The sequence below is a fragment of the Quercus robur genome, chromosome 8, assembly GCF_932294415.1.
Source record: "Quercus robur chromosome 8, dhQueRobu3.1, whole genome shotgun sequence".
Lineage (NCBI taxonomy): Eukaryota > Viridiplantae > Streptophyta > Magnoliopsida > Fagales > Fagaceae > Quercus > Quercus robur.
Window position 1 is genome coordinate 1428737 of NC_065541.1, and position 20913 is coordinate 1449649.

Sequence of the window (20913 nt, forward strand, 5' to 3'; positions counted from 1 at the left end):
AGCTCGATCTCGGCCTCCGTCCCGGTCTCAGCCTCCATCTCGGCCAAAATGGAGCTCGATCTTGGCCTTCGTCTCGGACGACAGTGGTTTTCTTTTTTTCTTTTCTTTTTTTGCTTTTGGGTTGTGGGTTTGATAATGATTTGATTATGGTGGGGTTATGGGTTGTGCCTTGTGGTGGTTGTGGATTGCGGGCATGGTGGTGGTGCTGAGTTATGGGTTCTAATAGTGGTGGTGGTGGAGTGGGTGGCAACGCTTCGTGGGTTTCAAAAATTTTTTTTTTTTGGTTGTGGGTTTTATTTGATTTTGGCTTGCTAATGGTGGTTGACCTCCATGGCCGCCGTTAGCACCACTATGAGCCACCGCCATGACAGCCAAGCCGCCGTACAAGCCACCATCAAACTTTAGGTCGAAGCACTCGACCACCACCATCAGCAGGATGAACAATGGTGCTGTTTTTCTCTCTTTGGTTTGTTTCTATTTTCTATTTAATCTATGATTGGGTTCTAAAACTTTTTTTATTACAGTTTGGGTTTGAAAAATTAGAGGGATTTTGGTATGGATTTAGAGGATTTAATTGGTTTTGGATGTGTGTAACTGAAAATTTTGAACTATATTTACAAATATTGTGTTCTTGTGTTCATGAGGAAAAGATTTAATGGTTCGTGTTTGATCCGTGTTATGTTCTATTTTTAATAAAATTGTGTTTTTCTAACGGCTGAGGGTAAGGTGGGTAACGGATGGGTAACAGATTGAAGTTCAAGTGGGCAAAGTGTAAAGTTTTAAACCATGGGTAGGGAAAATGAAAACGGGCCTAACCTCAGGTGGGTTTACTGTAATTATCTCTTGTTTAAAATTAAAAATAAGTTTTTTTTTTTTTTTTTTTTTTTTTTTTTTTTTTTTTTTTTTTTTCAGTCAGAAACTGATGCATCTACTTACTGTGGCAATGTTGCCACCACCAAGAACAGGAACTCTCCTAGCAAATCAGTTAGAGCCACCCCACATTAGTCATTTGATGCTTTCAACTTATCATCTATTCATTTATGATATTTGTTTAAGACTGAAAATACGGTGTTTATTTTCAGGCAAAAACTTATGCATCTGCAAGGAGGACTATGCAATGTTGCCACCTCCAAATACAGGAAGACTCCTAACAAATCAGTTGGAGCCACTCCCAGATTGCTTATTTGATGGTTCCTTGTATGCTACCAGCCCAGTACGTACCCCACTATCCTTCCACACACTTAATTATCTATTTATTTATGATATTTGTTCTGTTATTAATATCTAATTTGTTATTCTATTTAATTTAATTAGAATAAATTCGTTATAATTATTGGATCATCTGTTTAAGATGCTAATATAATGTAGAAAAAGATCATTTGAACTTATATGTGATCATTTTTATTTTTCAGGCACAATTTGGCCCTAATTTAATGATGCAGTTGCCAAGAGACCAACCTGATCAACCAGGTCCCCAACCTAGTCAACCAGGTCCTGCCCAAGTTCTTCACTATCCACATTATTATTACTCCCACAACATTCCTTATCCACCACCCAAATGATGCTTCAAGGACTAAGACGGTTTAAGTTTAAGATTAGCACATTTTACAAGTAGCTTATTTATCACATTTTTTAATTGAATTTGTAGTATCTATGGCATGATTTTATTTGGTATTGTTTATTTCAAATTCTAATACTGGAATGATTTTATTTGGTATTATTAAATTTAAATTCTAATACTTTGAAGTTTTTTTCTTGTATGGTATAACTGGTTTATTTTTCAATTGTTTGATGCAACAACACTAAACATAATCAACCCCATGCATTATGCATTGTCCAAAAAAAATGACAAAACAAGGCTAGTAAGATTATTAGAATGACATCATTGGCATGGTTAGAGGTACAAATTTTGCTGCTAGACATACCCACCTGGTCTTATAAACCTGCTCAAAATTTGAGAGTTTGGACTCCTATCATTCTTTTCCAACAGGAGAAGTGAATAACATGCTTGTCTTTGGTACAAGATTTATCATTTATTTTGAACTATATGTTATACAAGGTAAATCTACAACCACAAGATACCACCATGTTCTCCTAAGGACAAAACTTAAATACCCCTAATACAGCAGTACATAAATTTCAATTTTATAGCTCAATGGATATGTTCCAGAGGTACAACTCTTTCTCTGGAACTCTCAAAGAAATGGTGACCAAACCCGATCCTTCTTCATATCTGAATTCTACTTCCTGCAAATCAACTGTTATCCTCTTGGGTCTAGCTGATGAATAAGCTCCAAATAGGCCACTCCCGCGAACTTTCAAGACAACACTGGTATTTGTCTTAGAATCATAATTCATTTCTTTAATGGCTCCACCTGAATTGAACATCTTGATTAAACCTACGGCAGCAAATTTAACCCCATTGTGGAGTTCCTTGACGGGAACCACTGTGAAAACTTCATATTCTCGGGATTTTAGTGTGATTGGAATTGCTGCATCCTTTGGAAGATATACTACTTCCCCTGCAATTAGTACCACAAAAATTTCATTAGAAGAATTAAACAGTAAACAGTTTTTTTTTTTTTTTTTTTAATTTTTAAATATTACATAAATGTTATGTAGCATGGTGTATTGTGGCTAAATGCTAAACCGTGTCTTATTAGATTTGATTGTACGAATTACAAAATCAAGGATAAATATACATACCACCAAGATGGGAAAATATGACAGTATCCCCAGTCCATGTATCATCTACAACTCTCGGCAAATAATCAACATCTTTAGCCCTAATCACCCCAGTAATAGTACCAGGATTTTCATCGTGGATAAGATTCTTCTTTCCAACCTTACACCAGCCAGCTCCCTGGCAGTTGAAGACTCCCACAACTCCATTAAACTCATTGAGATTCCAAATCTTTAGAAGACTGCACAATCAAGAGCTAAGTTAAACATAAATGGCCCTAAAACACACAGCATTTGTGGAAAGTGAATGACAGATTCTTATCGGGGTGGAAATTCTGTTAAGTCCAAGGGCCAATCATCATTGTTATCATTATTTACCTTTTTCCATCTCTGGCAGGATCAGAAAACAAGCAATCCCGTGTTGGTCTTCCTGGAAGTTTGGCTCTCAATATAGAACCATCAGGAAGTACAAGCTTCTTTAGGAGATTGAAATCGTGGTGTCCAGGCTTGTCACTGCACCACCATATATATATCTAATATGAGAAAACCTGTAGTTTCATGTTACAGAGCTAGCATAAGTTCATGAGCAAAGATCTTACCTGACATAAATAGCACATCCTCCCACAGCACGAGCTGCTCCATGATATTCAGCCATTGGGTGAACGCTCTATCATCCCAAGCAATTTTAAAATTAGAATCCAACATATTGACCAGCAATCTGAAAGTTCAAAGTAAACCCAAAAAATCAAATTTGATAGCTTACATGGAACATATCCCAATCTGGCTGCATAAATTCCCCAAGAAAAATGGTGTTATAAGCAACAGAAGCAATATGAATTGTGTGTGATGCTGGATCTCTTGGCCAGAAATCATCTGATGCCCTTATAACAGCTGATCGCTTTGCACTATACAATACCAAAGGCAAAACAAATCAATATGGTTTGAAACTCTAAATGAGTGTTAATGTCAAGAAAAGGAAAAGCAGGATTTCAAAAAAATAACTACCTGTACAAACCATCTGTGTTGTGACTCATGCAAGAAATAATTCCATTGTCAGGGAAGTTTCTGGATATAGACGCCTCTAAGGCCTGATGGTATTTTCTAGCAAGTTTAACCCTCCCACCATGGCCTGCCCCAAGAGTTTCAAGGATGTTCTGAACATCAACTTTGACACCATCAATACCAGCTGATGCAAGATATGAGTGGAGTTCATTGTAGAAGTTGAAAACTTTTTCAGGGTTCACAAGGCCGAGCCCATTTGTTGTAATGCTTTTTAAAGAAACACAATCCTCATTTGATTGAACCCCGGGAGATGAAACGGGATAGGTCAACTTAGATTCATAATGTTCCATCTCAGTAACACCAGGTCTAACACCACCCCAATATCCTGTTATCGCATGCCATACATAGACATACCTGGGAATTCACAAAGAAAAGCATAAATTCCTTATCAAATAATAGATGCAACACTAAGATTTGAAACTCTAAATAAGAGAAACCTACTTTAGAGCATGCTGATCCTTGATTTCACCAACAATGTGGCAAAGTCCCAATGCTGGATCCTCTACCCTGTGACCCTCTTTACCATCTTTCTGAAATTTGTGGTTTTCTTTGATATGTGTCAACCTGTTTGCAAAGCTGAAGGCCAAGAACAATGCCAAAACAGCAACTATTGTTAGCCAAAGAAAGGAAAGGTAGCAAAACAAACAGAAAAGTTTTTTGGATCAAGCACTCACTTGGCACTGTTATCAGCTTCACATTTAATACCAGTCAGATCCATGCTAACTGATTGCCATCCATCATCAATTATAACAAACTTTGGAGGAATCCCACCCTTCTCTAAGCTGCAATGGTTTTACTAATTAGCATCTTTTCTAATGCCAGAACCATGGAATTTTTAGGAAAATGCTAAAAGTACCACTAAGTTTACTACAAAAGCAATTGCGAGAAAAGCTAGACAGAAGATACCTCTCTAAACCTTCCTTCACGCCTTCTGAAGTAACATCAGTATAGAAAGCATCCCATGTACACCAGCCAAACCAGTTCAACATGTCTGGCATCTGAACCATATAACATATAGAAATTGGAAGTTATGGAGTTAAGTATGACAATGTACAAAAACCTAGTTAAGCCAGAGGATACTCTGAAGGAGGGAAAGTGTACCTTCTTTCTCTCACGATGACAAAATGTCTGTAAATGTTTCTCAACAGTCCTGTTCATAATTGAAATAAAAATAAAGTTCAGATATGTACAAGGAAAGATCATTTCTGCTTATCTAGGTCAAAACTCTATAATAAAACAGATTAAAAACATTTAAGAAGATAAGATCAAGAATAAATAAATGAGGGTGATCAATTTCACATAGTATGTGATAAGAATCATAAGATTTAAACCTGCAAGTGCTATATGAAAAAATTATATATATGAATTTTACTTCTAAGATTCTAAAGGAATTAATGTAAATGTGTTTTCAATTCTTTAATGACTTAGACTTGAAATTTCAAACTGGACACAGACAATGAATGGAAATCAAGGGATACTGGTATTGCCAATATATAAATGTGTATCAAAATTTAAGACTTACATGACTGCATTTGTGATGACATCAAAGGGGTCTCGTCCAGCAGCCACAAAAACCAAATGACTACCCTCGAAATCCTCAACAGCTGGATCTCCTGCAAAGAACCAATTTTTTTTTTTTTTCATATCCATTTCAAAGATGGCCAAAATGTCCATAAATTGATCAAACAAAAAATAAAACGTTTTATTTCATACCACTTTCCAAGCAAATTTCCAACTCATTCTGCTCGTTTCCCTGAAGAACAGCCCTGAAATCACCTTCAAGAATTGGTAAGAAAACAACATATAAGGCAGATTGGTCCATGCCATCTTTGCTTCCTTGTTCAACATTAGAACCATCGCGTGCCTCAACAATCAAAAACTGGGTCTCAAAGGGTATGTCTTGGCCACAATTACCCATCCTCTGTGTCATCCACCACATCTTGAAGCGAAAAACACACATAAACCGCAATCCCCTGCACAACCATTTGAATTCATCACAACATGTAAGGAAATAATCCAAATTTTGATCCTTACCCACATAGAACACTTACAAACCATCTTAAAAGAACCCCCACAGATTATGACTTAGAAATCACTCAAAAAAAAAGTATGAAACAAGTCAACAACAAAATCCCAAAGCTATAACATTACAAATTCTCTTATCAAAAGCTTGAGGTCCCCTGTATATTGAAAACTTCACATTATAACTAAAACAACAAAGAACATTTACCACATATAACACATTACAGATCATCTTAAAAACTCCCCACAAATTATGAATTGAATAATTTAGATCAGAATTCCAAAATATAAATTATACATATAAAAAAAGTTACAGTAAATCGCCAAACAAAAAAGGATTAGGATCAAACAACAAAATCCCAAAGCTTTAGGATTGCAAATCCTCTTATACAAGAAAGAAAACAAGCATACTTGAACAAAAGATGTGCTAATAAAAAATTTGTTAATTTATAACCAAGAATCAGAATAGTCATATTGTCATTATCTGAGCACACAAACATAGATAAATTCAAAGGGAACCCCATAACAATGTTCAAACAGAAATAAATAAGAAGAGAGAGAAACATACTCAAGCTTCCCAATAGGAAAGACCCGGCGGCTTCCCATCTGATTGGATCTAACCCCAATGAATGCCCCATTCACCAATGCACCTCCTGTGGCTGCTGTCACCACAATGTTGTCATGCACTTCATGCAACACTTTGTTTCCCAACACCACCAAATTCCCATCAGCTACACTTATCCCCGCCCCAACCGTCATCTTTTCTCAACAACAACAACAACAACAACAACCAAGTCTAAATTAGTCTCAAAATTTTATGATCAGCTATGAATTCTCTGACAGATTAATCAAAGACTGAGCAACAAGCTAGCTTGTTAAAAATCCTATAAGAATACCAAGTATGGACAAAATAAAACACAACAAAAGCAACAACGAAACAATAACTAGAACGACAATTTAGGATGATAGACACGTGAAAGCAAGCTATGAAAGTGAGTAGGTGACACTTGGAGAAGTTCATCCATGTATTTATAGGTGACACAAATTTAACACATGAAGGCCATGTTGAAAAATCAAGGAGTCGGTTGCAAATATGATTTTGCAAACTAGGGACTCCGTGGCTAGCTGACTCTATGGGAGGGACCCACTTAAATAAAAAGCCCTTCCTCGGACAACGTGTAAAAAAATATCTATTAGTAGATTATAACTTTTTTTCATGGTTGGAAAGTTTGGAATCTTATAATTATTAAACTTCGAGTGAATTATATTCGTTGTAACATTCGGCGCAACACGTTTGTCGAAATCTCTGTTGTAAATACGTACGGCGCCTTATGATGATAAAAAATATGACATGTCAGAATGTGTCAGCCTTTTTTATGCAGACATGCATGTGACTATGTCATTCGGCCTTTCACCTACCAATAATGACTCATGATTGATCTCAGTCCGTTGGTTTTCTGAACACCTGTCATTCATGACAAATCAGGGTAAGTTTTATTTGTCATCTTTGAAATCCTAATATCACTTACACAATTTATTTATTTATTTATTTTTGCTATTGTTGACTTAAACGAAAATAATTTGAAGAGTCTTAATGTTTATTTAAGAATAGTATATTTAACTTTTCACTAAAATTTTTTTGTTGTAAGTGGGCTAAAATCTTAGGTTGATAATAAAAATTAATCATTATAAAATAGATGTTATAGATTTGAAATAGTATTGTATTTATTTTTGTAATAACTGATATAATATAATAAGATGAAATTGGACTAATATCAATTTTTATAAATTTATTATTAAAAATATTTTTATTAATATTTAATTACAATATATATATATATATATCTTAATTGTTATGATAAAATTTGTGACTAACGTTATGGTTGTGTGTAACATGTCAATGAATGATTAATACAAAGAATGATTTGACATTAAATTTTGGGGTTTATTTTAATATTTGTGGATGCCCCACAAGGCAATGAATGGTGCTGATGGAGGCTTGATTGAAACTGGTTTGAAGATTGATAGATTGGTGAAGCATTAGATCATTGCCTTATAAATATCTCCCTCGTGAATTGGAGCTACGTGGCTTCTCAACGCAGGAACCAGCTTGGATACACTTGAGCACTAAACCTATTAAGATTTGGATAAATGTCAAAACACTTATAAGTATTCACACCTTATAAGTCTAGTGTATTAGAGCATTAAGCCTAAACTTTGTCTTTTTTTTTTTTTTTTGATGGGCTAAACTTTGTCTTCTAAGACATGAAATAGTGTATAAGAGCATTAAGCCTAAGCTTTGTCTTCTAAGTATTTTGACTATCTTAACTTAAAAATTTTAAAATAGAACCAAAATAATAATGTTAATTTATTACAAATTATTATCAAGGTGTAATTGATTTTCGTATGATTTGATATTTTATTTATCATTATTCATTACCAACTTATCACTTCTCAAAAAAAAAAAATTATCACTTTATAGAAAAAATAAAAAATGTAAACCATAAATTAGCTCAATCTCTCCTAGTGCTAGCCACGTGGCAGGTTTACACTGGATAGGTGTCATCTATATCATTGCCTTTAATAATATAAACCAATAATTATTGACCAGCAACCTTGGTAGCTACTAGAGTTGGGGGAGCTCATTAATTGCATAGGTTACATTGGGTTGGGTAAGCTATATATAATTTGAAGTCAATAAATAAATAAATACGACAATAAATAATAAAGTACTTATTACAATCAATGGCATTGAAGACGTAAAGCAAAATGAGTACGTGTAGCCACATCAGATACTACACAGACACAGCTCAGATCCTACTTGGCATTTAAAAGGAAGCTTAATAAAGAAAGATTTTTTATGCTAAAGTTTGTCAGAAACAAGAAGGGGCAGACAGATAACAGATTAGACACAGCATGGGACAGCTTGCTTGATATATATAAATATATATATATATATATATATATATATAATAGGCCCTCCTGATTTTGTGAATGCATCGATGACTCTATTTGTTGCAAAAATGCCCGTATTTTTTATATGATTGATTGAAGGGAATTCTATTAGGAAAGTCCACCCAATCATTATTGCAAATAGTTGTAATGTAATCTAAGGTAGTAGGATTAGAAATCGTTTTTTTTTTTTTTGGGCGTGGACGTAAATGATTCTTTTGCTAGGTAAGGAAAAAGTAAACCCTATTGAAAAACTAATTAGATATATTTTTATACATCAAAGAATATATTAGATTTATTTGAAAAGTAATTTGATTATTTGTTTATTTTTGTATGAGAGAGTTATTGGATGTCTTAGATTTTGGGATTTGGAGTTTAAGTATGAGAGGTTTATGTGTTAATTTGGGCATGTAAGAAGGTTTGTTCATGTTTGTGAGTTTGTTTGCGATCGTCTATGATTTTGGTGCGAGGTTAAGTAGTTGAGTGTACTTATAATTCATATTATTGATAGTAAATTTTGGTTGAGTTCATAAATGTAGGTTTAGTGTTAGTCAAATCACATTAAAATGGAGTTAGGTGGAGTTAAACAATAATATAGTGGCACCCATATCCTAAAAATCTAAACTTATTGAGAGCTTTCACCTCAAAGTTGCTAATATATTTAGCTTTTAGTACATCAAAAAATTATTTTATCTATTAATACACATTTCATCAAATCTTCTAATTTTACATACAACTCATTAAAATAATATAAACAACCCAACATATTAATGAAAATCATTAAAATGAACAAGAGTGAGAGGTCGGGAGGAGATTGGAGAAAAAAAAAATAAAAATCATTATAAAAAAAGATTGCTACAGTGAACTCTTATATAAGAGTTCACTATAAGTGAATGTTAAAAAAATTTAGATATAGCATATTTTTATGTAACATAATTTTTTTTAGTCTGAAGTGCTAAAATAACATAATTTAGATATACCACTTTTAATGTCCGTTTGGAGAGCTTATTTTTTGTCAGCTTATTTTATTATTCGGCTTATTTTTACTACTATTCATGAGTTCAACTGCACTTTTTAGTACTATTTATGGGTCTCACTATACTATTTCACCTAACTTTTATTTTTATCTACAGAATTTTCAGCAAAAAGTTTTCAGTTTCAACAAAATAAGTGAATTTCAAACAGAACCTTATTGTGAATGTTCTTACATTGGGCCTCAAATGGATAAAGTGCCAAAAAATAACATCCATAAAAAATAAAAATAAACAAAGGAAGCTGCATGCAAACACAACAATTTGAAAATTGAAAATTATCTATAGGATCATGTTAAAGGGTGCCCTTAGGGCAACGGTTAACAATTCATTTTTGGAAAATTTTGACACCACTTTTATGGGAAATGGAAAAAGTTGTCTTAAAATTAATTGTTTTTTTTTTCTTTTTCCATAAAAACTTTTTTTAAATGAATGGTTAACTATTACCCTAAGAGCACCCGTTAGCATTTCCCATATATATACCAAACAAGTAAGCCATAATTTTTTTGATAAGCGAGTAAGCTATAATTTGATACCATATACACTTTTAAGGACTTGTTATGTAAAAGTGATTTTTTTAACTTTAGGGAGGGCCACTGGCCATAGGGATGAACTAAATTACAATTTTTTTTTTTTGGTCAAAAATTTAAAATTTTAGGTTCGCCTTGGCCTCCTTGGTCCATAAATTATCCATTGAAAATGTTACAAACGGTTCTTGTTTTATACTAGATAATTGCAAGTGGCAATTTGATTTTGTGAATGCACACGTTATATTTGGTGTAAAAAAAAATATACATGCACTTTGCATTACTTCAAAGCATGTGATAATTTGATACAATCAATCCTACTCATCCTATATAAATATTTAAACCCTTCATTTTCTATATTATTTTTCAAGTTTCAACCAATTGCAAATGATTCAAACTTCAAATTTCCTTCCACCATTTTTTTTTATAGTAAAAGACAAATATAGTAAAGCAATGTTGAATGTAATTAAAAAGTACATAACCGGTTTGAGTCATTGTAAGGTGGCGGCATTCAACAGAATATAACGTTGTGTCAACGTCGAGTTGGGTAGGCCTTTGCTAGTTGAAGTAAGTTAAGTTTCTGTTTTTGTTTTTGTTTTTTTCAAACATTGAAATCATGAAATAATTGAAAAAAATTTCATTTCAAAAACTGTTCCTCACAAAAAGTATATAAATGGGCTTCAGTGTTTCACATAGACCCATGTGCCCCATTCCATTTTGAAATCCAGGAGTTTAGCCCAAAACTCCAAAAGCTCCAAACCCAAAAAGTGACACTGGATCCTATAAAGAGTTCTTTAAAGAAAGAATGCACATGTAAATGGGAAGAGAATGTGACATTCAACTGTGAGTAGTGCGGTTGATTATGGAACGAGTGACTAATATAACATAGTTTGACTCAAATCTATAGGTTTATGATTTTTGATTAAGTGATGTTTCTATCTATTATAGAATTGTGTTAACGAGCACCGTAAGGTATCCGTTAATAACAGTTTTATATTATTTTTTTAACAGCCTTATAAGTTGTAGGGCCAGTTTTATGGGAAGAAAGAAATATTAATATAAGTTGTGGAGTCAGTTTTATGTTTTTTTCGTTATATTTATATAATTTTATTAAGTTGGACCCACATTATTCTAACCTCAACAAGCACGCACAATACTTATTAACATATGGCTATAGGGTGATCTCGCACCATGATATAATGTCTCCACATGTATAGCATATTGACATCTTTTTTCTCTTTCTTCCTACAAAAGGACATTCACATGAGACATAAGATTCAGAGAAACAAGGGCAATAGGCATGTGGAGTGTGGAGTATGGACAGTTAGCCAGACAAAAAACATGTGAAAGCACATCAATGATCTAAATTTGTTTTTCTTTTTAGGGTCTCGAGAGGGTAAGGATCCAAATGTGGTCTTACTCAAAATTGTGAGAGATTTTTATGATGAGGCAGGCTCAATACTGTAGTAATAATGCAATTTTTATTTTTAGAACTGCAAATGAGTCAAAAACATTTATAATAGTAGTTCTGACCCCCCCCCCCCCCCCCCACAACCCTAGTTAAACTGAATATTTGGTCTTCAACATTTAATTTTTTTTTTCTTTCTAAATCATCATTTTCTTTAAAATATTCACTTTAATCTCTATAATTTCAAAATTGTTTCCACAAGATTTTTTGTGTTATTTTATGTATAGAAAATACTTGCATCGCAAAGAGAATTCATTTTACATCATAGGCTTTTTGTCATCAAAGTGATATTGGTTTCTTGAATTTCATTTACTATGTTATTATTTTCCATTCATTAGCTGAGGATAATAGCTTTTTCAAAAAAAATATTTTAAAATATAAAGAAAAAGTTTGAAACAAATGTTAAAATGTTTTTTTTTTTTTTGAGATAAAAAAAAAATGTTAAAATGTTGATGAGTAAGTATACAGTCTACACAAACTTATTTATGTTTGATTGCTTATTAAATAAACAAACTCAAGCTCAATTTTAAGGCTCGCTTATCAAAGTCAAGCTTGAGCAAGACAAAGCTGGGCTTATTTCGGTTCATAAACAAAACTCGTGAAACAGCCCATGAATAAGGCCAGTGACCAGGTTCATAAGTAAGCTTGATTTTATCAACATCTTTATATAAATCATTAGCTTAGATTGTAAGTCATAACCTTTTGCAACTTTGAGTCTTTGACATGTAGACTTGGATTGCATATCCTTTTAAGCCAGGTACTTATACTAACGCTATTTGGTGCTTAATTGAATTTTTTTTATTATAATTAATTTAAAAGGAAAAAAAATTGATTCACAATCTAACTTATTAATTGAAGGAGATCCTTTTAATATTTTATGTTGTCTTTTCAAATGAAATTAGGCTTTTATTTCCCTTTTCCTAGTTGAATTAGGACTTTATTTGTATTTCGTTTCTTAAATAGAAAGTAGGTTTATTATTTCTTTACCTAAAAAGAGTAGGAGAAACACCATTCCTATAAATACACTATATAAGGGGGTGGTGGATTATTATTATTATTATGTGGTTATTAATAAAACTTTATTTGAAAAGTTTCTTTTTTTTTCTTCTTTTTCTTTTTTGCCTACTAGTTCTACAATGGTTACTCTTTACCATTAAGTTAAAATACTAATAAGTTTCATCTTGATATAGGTAAGATTTGAACCCAACTTACTTATTCCATAATAAAAGAATTTACTAGTTGAAATAATTTGTAACCATCTTAAATTTAAATTTAAATTTTGGAGAATTTGTTCTAGTTGTAGGGGAGGGAATGACATCATTCCCTCTAATTTAGTTTATGTTTTTTTTTATTAAAAAAATTAACGTTTTTGTGAAATTAAGAAATTAAAAAAAAAAAAAAATGCGTCATTTTGGTAAGTTGACGGCAACAACTAACTAAACACTAACGGAAGACTCAATTGGGAATGAATGAAACTTAGAGTACCGAATGAAAAAAAGATGAAACTAAGAAGGTGGGTTTTGCATTTTGGCCAAATAAAAAGCAATATATATATACATATATCAAATAATATGCTCAAGGCGTAATATTACAATAAGAAACAGCATTGATGAAATAAATAGATATAGCAAAAACAAATATCAGTTGAGAAAGGAAAAATAATTAAACCTCCAGTTTTTCCAGAAGCTTATCCAATGCCTCAATATCTGCACCATTCTCTATAACAGAAAGTTCTAACTCACCTCCATCATCTTTGTCATCAGCAAGTGAAAGAGAAGCATAACCTCTCACTGGACTCCGTGCATCAGATGCTTTACTGTCCTTGGCCTGGTTTGTCACAGAGGGAACCCATATTGCTAATTGCAAAATTTACAGGAACAGTGGGTAAAATTCAAGCATTATAAAATTGTAGACATCCGTATTACAATAATACTCAAAGTAATGAAAATCTACTCATCAACAACAATAAAGCAACAATAGAGCCTAAATCCCAATATTGCAGAAAGATATGGAGAATTCTATATCTTCATATAAGAAGGAGAAGAAGATTCCCATTTCAAGCCACCAGAGCTTTGCATAATATTATCTTCATATGGCTGTTATGCCATCCGTTACTGTTTCAGAAACTGGAGCAGCTTCAAGAAATAAAGGAGTACTTTTGGAGAATTTATTACACTCTACTTTGCTTTGAAAGAGCAATGCATTTTTCTCAGGCCAAAAATGTTGGGAACAGAAATCCATTTCCAATAGGCCGGCCCAACAAAATTTGGACTTTTAAGGCAAAAATTTTATATGGCCTCTTTATATGTAAATATTTTTTTTTTGAAAAGCTTTATATGTAAATATTAATTAAATAAAATTATATAATACTAATAAAATTAAGACTAATTTGATATAAATACAGAAATTGATGAATAATACGAACTAAATTAAGGTTAATTTTATATAGAGGATTGAACATCATATAGAGGATTGAACATCATAGTTAAACCATAATTAAATAAAAAAACTAAAAAAAAAAAAAAAAAAAAACTTACTTTTACTTGGAAATATAGCAATGCATAGTTAAGCACAATTGTAATATAAATTTTATAATTTTATATATTCTTTTTAAGAGAAAGAGATAGATAGATTTTATTTGGTGTGTTGTTTTGTAGGAGATTAGTTTACAAAAAATAAGATCTCAAACTATTAGAAGAGATTAGTCATCACTAATGATCTATCACATTTGCAGTACCTTTTTTTTTTTGAAACATTTTTAGGGTTTCAATTGGTTTAAATTTCTAGCGGTCTCCTATCTTGGAAGCCTTGTTAGAAATGAAAAAGAAAAATACTAAAGAGACAAAAAATTTTCACAATATAATGTGATAATGACTATAATTGATGAATTTCAACAATTTAAGTTATTTGTGTTTGAATTACTTTTTCATATGATTAGTGACATGTTAGTTAAACTTATAGTAAAATTTGTGATATCTTTAACATCGATCTAAAAAAAAAGTGCCAATTATTTAAAAAAAAATATTATATTTCTATAAAATTTTGGGCTTTTACTTAGGACAAGGAGATGGGCTTTTTTTTTTTTTTTTTTTTTTTTTGGGGGCCTTAGGCCTAAGCCTAAGTTGTCTAGGTCTTGGGCCAGCCCTGATTTCCAAGCAAGATAAATGTCGGGTGATGTGCTGTTTGACAACATTGGAGAAAAAAACAGTAATGCTTTTTAAGAATTAATGCAGTATACTGAAGAAAATCAAGAAATGTGTGATGGACTGTAATTAACTAAAGTCAAGGTATGTAACCACCAAATTCTGAGAATTACTATCCAGTTGAGAAAGCAAAAGCAGCTAACATTTCCTTGAGGTGATATGGTTAATACTATGCTGCCTTTTAGCCTATTACATATGCAGTAACTATCAAGCAAGAATTACCATGAGAGGAAGCAATATCATGTAATCTGTTGTCATTTCAAACAGGAGGACTGATTTATGCTCTCAACAATTTGGGGTCTAAAGCAAAAATTTAAATACTAAATAAATAATATTTACTGATTTTTTTAAATTCATATCCAGATAAATATTTTTTAGTAAACATTTATAATGAGAAAATATTTATAAATAAATAAAACACAATTTATAATTAAAAATTATAGTCTATATATATATAAAACCGAAACCTTTGAAACTCCCATAATTTTCCACATCATCATTTTAATTTAAAAAAATTTTAAATTAAAAGAGAGTCCTAACAGGAGTCTCTTATCTATATATATATATATATATATATATATAAGAGACAAAATCTTTGAAAACTCTAAAACAATCTCCTCTGTTAGTCTCCACTAAGAGAGAAAACTCTAAGCTTCAATTTCTTTGGTACGCTTGCTATTGCTTTTTCTCTTTTTTGTGAATAAGTTTTTTTTTGCTTTTGTTTTGTGTCTGGTGGAGGTGATCTTGCGGCTGTCTGTTCTTCCAGGTCCCATGAGATTTTACATGACTTTCATTGGCGATAGAGTAGTACTTTACAATATATAGTATAACTACAAGTATTGTGGTAAGTTTGCTAACTTTTTGTGTGGTTCAAAGATGCTATATTCTATATTATTTTAGATTATATAACCTTAAGTTTTACCTTATGGAGACATATGTTAGGTTGTCTCACATCAGAAGTAGCTTATTGCATTTGTTGTACAAGTTTTCAATTCCTTTTGTGTGGATATTTTTTTGTAGCTGTGGAGTAAGGTATATGCACTATATGTTATCTTATATTTTCTCTTATGGTGTCATGCTTCTTTGTTTATTAATTAAAGATTATGTTGAAAGCCTATATTATTTGCACCTTCAAAGTGTTTGACAATGTTTGAACCAAATTTTTCATCAATTAGGAAGAATTGGATAAAAAAAACTTAGAAAAACTTTCCATCCTTACTGAAATTGTCTCGCAATAATGACTTTTTGTTTTTGTTTTGTTTTTATAATTTGTAGGTTCTGAATCTTTTGATTTTAAATTTTATTGTCTTTTGAAAGTTTGACCATCTAAATTTTTGGGTTCAATTTTTTGCAATATTTAAAACAGTTTAGCAAATTTCAACTGTTATAACTATGGATTATTCTCTTGAAGGTAACCTATCTTTCTCTTATATTTTCTCTATTTGGCAGTCATATATATATATATATATATATATATATATTTTTTTTTTCCTTTCGGACGTTTTAACATTAGAATTTTTTAGTTATTTTTTTTCAATATCTAAATTTGTTAGCTAGATTTTTTGCAACCCATTGCATGTTCAAGCAATGGCTTATTCATCAAATTGTAACTCAAAAAAATAGGAGCAATTCACGCAATAGTATAGTTTCATAATCAATTTAAAATTTTATAAAATTATTTTAGTCTATTATAAATAGGTAAGATCCCGTGCGTTGCACGGGTTTCCAACTAGTTTAACTAAAAATAAAATTTTAAAGTATAGAATTATAGAACTTGGTTATTGCAACTTTTTTAATGTTGTGATCACTTTATACTTTAAAGACTAAACTTCCACAAATAAAAATTAATTTATTACATGGTTCAATAAATTAGTATCACTATAATACAAATGAGTGATATAATATATATATATATATATATATCAATTTATCAATTCGTGGCCAAAGGCCTTGTAACTGAATTAGCATATTTCCATGTACAAGTGTTTGCAGGTCTAAGGAGGAAAGAATTCGCAAAATTAACAATATGTTGTAATTTTTTTTTTTTTTTTAATTTATCAGTGATAACTTATAATAATTGGTAAAGTAAAAGTAAAAGAGACTATGCGTGTAGAGTGGGTGGGTTAGTGTCTTTTGTGATGGTGTGTGGCCATGTGGTTGTGGTGTGCTAAAGTGCTAATATGCTATGTGCATTGTGCAGTGCAATTGACAGTGTGTTATCCTATCAGCTGTGCAGTGGCCAGTGTGCAGATTAAAAAAAAAATTGAAATATTGAATAAAAAGCCAACAATTATCACAAACCAGTACTCTTCAATCTTCATGAAAATTTCGGAGAGAGAGAGAGAGAGAGAGGTTACCTCAGATTGCTATGCCCACACACGACACACCGTCCACCACTGTGAAGGTAGTGAAGCGATTGCAAAGAATGATTGAATGAAAGAAAGCTTATAAAAAAAAATAAAAAAATCAAGGATTCAAGATAAAGAAAAGAAAGGCGAGAATATAGATGGAGAGATAGAGAGATTTTTTCTTCTGTCTTTTGTTTTAGAAATTTATAATCTTTATTTTAGCATATTTCAAGACATTTATGCTGTATTATTAATGAATTTTTCTGGTATTAATTTTGATTTTAGCATATTTTAAGTTAATGAATTTGTCTCCTATGATTTAATTTTGTTAGCCAAATTTTGACTATTTTTGTTTTTTTTTTTTGTTTTTTTTCCTTTTTAATCTTTTGTATTTTAGAATACAATGGGGTCTTTTTGATGCATTCTATTGACCAATAAAAGGACTTAAAATATATATAGATAAATATTATATATATATATATATATATATATATTATACATGTGGGGACTTTCTTTTATTTGAGGGCCTTAGGCAATTGTATCACTTGCTTATATTGTTCGGTCGATTCTGAGAATAGAGCAAGAAAAGTGAGACAAAAAATTTGGACTCATATATAGATTAGAGTAAATTGCAAATTACACTCATAAAGTTTAAGGGTAATTGGATTTTACATCCTGAATTTTTAGAATTTGGATTTTACCTCATGACATTTCAGAACTTGGATTTTACCCTCTAAAGTTTAGGGTTGTTTGGATTTTACACCCCTAAAATTTGAAACTTTAGGATGTAAAATCCAAACACTTCTAAAATCCAAATTCTAAAACGTCAGGGTGTAAAATCTAAATATCACCAAACTTTAGGGGGGTAAAATTCAAATTCTGAAATTTCAAGGTGTAAAATCTAATCATCTTCAAATTTTAGGGGTGTAATTTGCAATTTACCCTAAAGATTATAAGAACTAGGGTAACGTGTACATGGGCTTACAATGTAATTGGTATGTTGGGCCAATAATTAACAAAAAAACTTTATATAAATATTAAGTGAAACTACACTATTGATATCTGACATTTACCTGATGAGTGCAATTGGTTCTTCAAGTTTTAATTGGACATTATTAGTCCTTCAAGTTTTAAAAATGAGCGATATTAGTGTTTCTGTTAACTGCTATTAGTGATGTTTGCTCACTTGACTAATGATGTGACATTTTTTTAATGAAAAAAATATAAAAATTATTTTACAAATAGAAAGCCATTAAATCAAAATTTGAAATCCACGATTTGATAACTAAATCACAATAAGAGAGAGAATGGAAAAATGAGGTTTTGTAGGTGTGGCCTAAGAGTTGTCAACCCAAACTCACCAAAACATTATCTCCTCAAGAATTAATTTTCTAAGATAGTTTAATGAAATTGATTGATTTAAGGCAAAACAAAACTAGTGAATTAATTCATAGGAAATTCTAAGCATTTAATGTACTCGAAGTTTATGCTAAATCAAAGAACTATACATAACTAAACACTCTTAAAAAATTAATTCTTGAACATTTAAAAAAAAAAAAAGAAACCCAATAATAAAACCAAATTCGAATAGGAATTTGAGATCAATTCTAACAAACTGGCATAGTTATAATTCCTTCATGAAAATGAATAGTGTGACATATAATGCAAAGATGAAATGATTTAATTATTTTTTATGTCTTTTGTGGAATTTGTTTTAGATAATTATGATATTTTGCTAGTACCTCAACTTAAACCATTTCCTTTCCTAAACCCCAAAATACTTTGTGTATGGGAAAGTGTCACTAAACTACTTTTGTTGAATTAGACATTATCTATAATTAAACCAAATCAATAATACAAGACATCATGGGCCACAAAATTACAAATTTCCACATGCCAAGAATTTGGTTAAGAATGGAAAAATAAGGTTATTTAGGTGAGGCCTAAGAGTTTTCTCCCCGAACTCACCAATACATTATCTCACACAAACATTATTGCCTCAAGAATTAATTTTCTAAAATATTTTAATGAAATTGATTGATTTTGTAAAGTTGTTGTTGATATTGTATTTTGTCTGCCCTCGATTTGCATGTCGGACCCCCAAAAATTCAAAAATATTATTTTCTCCCTAGGGGGCCATGAGAACATCTGGAATGACGTGGCGCAACCCATTCGGGCACCAAAGCACCCGAAGTGCCCATTTTTGCCAAAATGACCAAAACGCCCCTAGTCAGCCCTAGGTTTAATCGAAGGTCAAACGAGGTCGAAAATTCCACAAAATAACGTTTTCATAGATTTACACCAAACCTGGGCTTCTCGGAGATTTTTAACAGTTTAACCAAGTTTGACCCGAAGTCGACCCGAGGTGGACCCAAAAACCCTAATTTTGATCCGGCTGTTAGAACGAGTTGAAACCAAAGCCATTACGAAGATTATCAAATTCTCATTCCAAGGACTGTTCATGGGTCGAAATCGGAGTTAGAATGGCCGAGATATCACGGAAACCGGGATGACGCATCGATCGACGCACCGCAAACTTCAAAAAGCCATAATTTTTCATCCAATTGCTGGATTTTCAAGTTTCACACCTTTTCAAAATCAGGATGCCTAGATCTTTCCAGAGGTACCCAGATCCACACTTTTAGAAGGCCTTTGAGGCCAGCGGCCCTTGAAGGCTTGAAGAGCCGTCGACAACCCTTCAAGGGCCACAGCCTTAAAATTCGCGCCCAGGGCTATAAATAGCCCCAGGCACTCCCTAGACCGGGGGGACACACATTTTTCTGAAAATTTCTCTCTGCCCAGTTCCTCTCTACGTTTTTTTTCTCTCTTCAAAACATCAAAAAACACCCAAAAACACATCAAAGTCTCTTGATTCTTCCCTCTTCACCAAGAACACAAGGTATTGCTTTTGTACCCAATCTTCCTTTCCTTGGTTCTACACTTTGGATTTGGGGTTTAGGGGTGTGGATGTAGCCTTTTTAGCTATCATCCACACCCCTAACCTTCTAAATCTTTTTCTAGCATTTATCTTTCTTTCTTTTTTTAGCTTAAATAACATGATTTATTGCTTTCTCTAGCATACTTCTTGCTTTATGTGTGTTCTTTGCTTAGATCTATATGTTTATGTGCTCTTTGACATGTTTTATGCTTAGATCTACGTCCTTTCATGCTTACATGTTTAGATCTACATGCTTAGGGTTCTATGCCATGCTTTCCTTTGTTTTGTTTCTCTTTTTGCTTTATTTTGATGTTAGGGTTATATGCTCACATGTTTGATATCATTTCTATGGTTATGCTTTGCTCTGATCTATGTGTTCGTGTGCTTTTCGCCATGTTTTATGCTTAGATCCGCATCCGTACATGCTTACGTCCTTGGATTCATGTTCTTCCATGTTTATGTGCTAGCTTTCACACGTTCACACACATTGCCATGCTTATATGTCTAGATCTATGTTTTCACCTACTTGCGTGCTTGGATCTATGCTTTATGCCATCTTCCTTGTGCTTGTGCGCTCCATGCCATGTTTGTGTGTCTAGGCCTAGACTTGTTTGTCATGCCATGTGTTATTGCAGCCCTTTTGTTCCTTTTATAGCATTTTCTTGTGTTTTGGCCTTTTG

General features: G+C 32.1%; 1 protein-coding gene across 4 annotated transcripts in view; it reads right to left on the reverse strand.

Moving 5' to 3' along the window:
- Positions 1 to 1944: 1944 nt before the first annotated feature.
- The window catches only part of LOC126694132 (probable galactinol--sucrose galactosyltransferase 1), a 34568-nt gene continuing 15599 nt past the window's right edge, over positions 1945 to 20913 (reverse strand). The window contains exons 2-14 of one of the 4 annotated variants that reach the window (XM_050390211.1): positions 6335 to 6382; positions 5458 to 5717; positions 5267 to 5357; positions 4846 to 4894; positions 4651 to 4742; positions 4419 to 4526; positions 4186 to 4320; positions 3688 to 4098; positions 3446 to 3587; positions 3282 to 3349; positions 3061 to 3195; positions 2707 to 2924; positions 1945 to 2522 (exon numbers count right to left, since the gene is read on the reverse strand). In XM_050390211.1, coding sequence (XP_050246168.1) covers positions 2146 to 2522; positions 2707 to 2924; positions 3061 to 3195; positions 3282 to 3349; positions 3446 to 3587; positions 3688 to 4098; positions 4186 to 4320; positions 4419 to 4526; positions 4651 to 4742; positions 4846 to 4894; positions 5267 to 5357; positions 5458 to 5717; positions 6335 to 6382 — 2134 coding nt within the window. In that variant the 3' untranslated portion in view covers positions 1945 to 2145. The remainder of the gene's footprint in view (positions 2523 to 2706; positions 2925 to 3060; positions 3196 to 3281; positions 3350 to 3445; positions 3588 to 3687; positions 4099 to 4185; positions 4321 to 4418; positions 4527 to 4650; positions 4743 to 4845; positions 4895 to 5266; positions 5358 to 5457; positions 5718 to 6334; positions 6383 to 20913) is intronic. The other 3 variants (XM_050390212.1, XM_050390214.1, XM_050390213.1) reach the window with 3 other exon arrangements.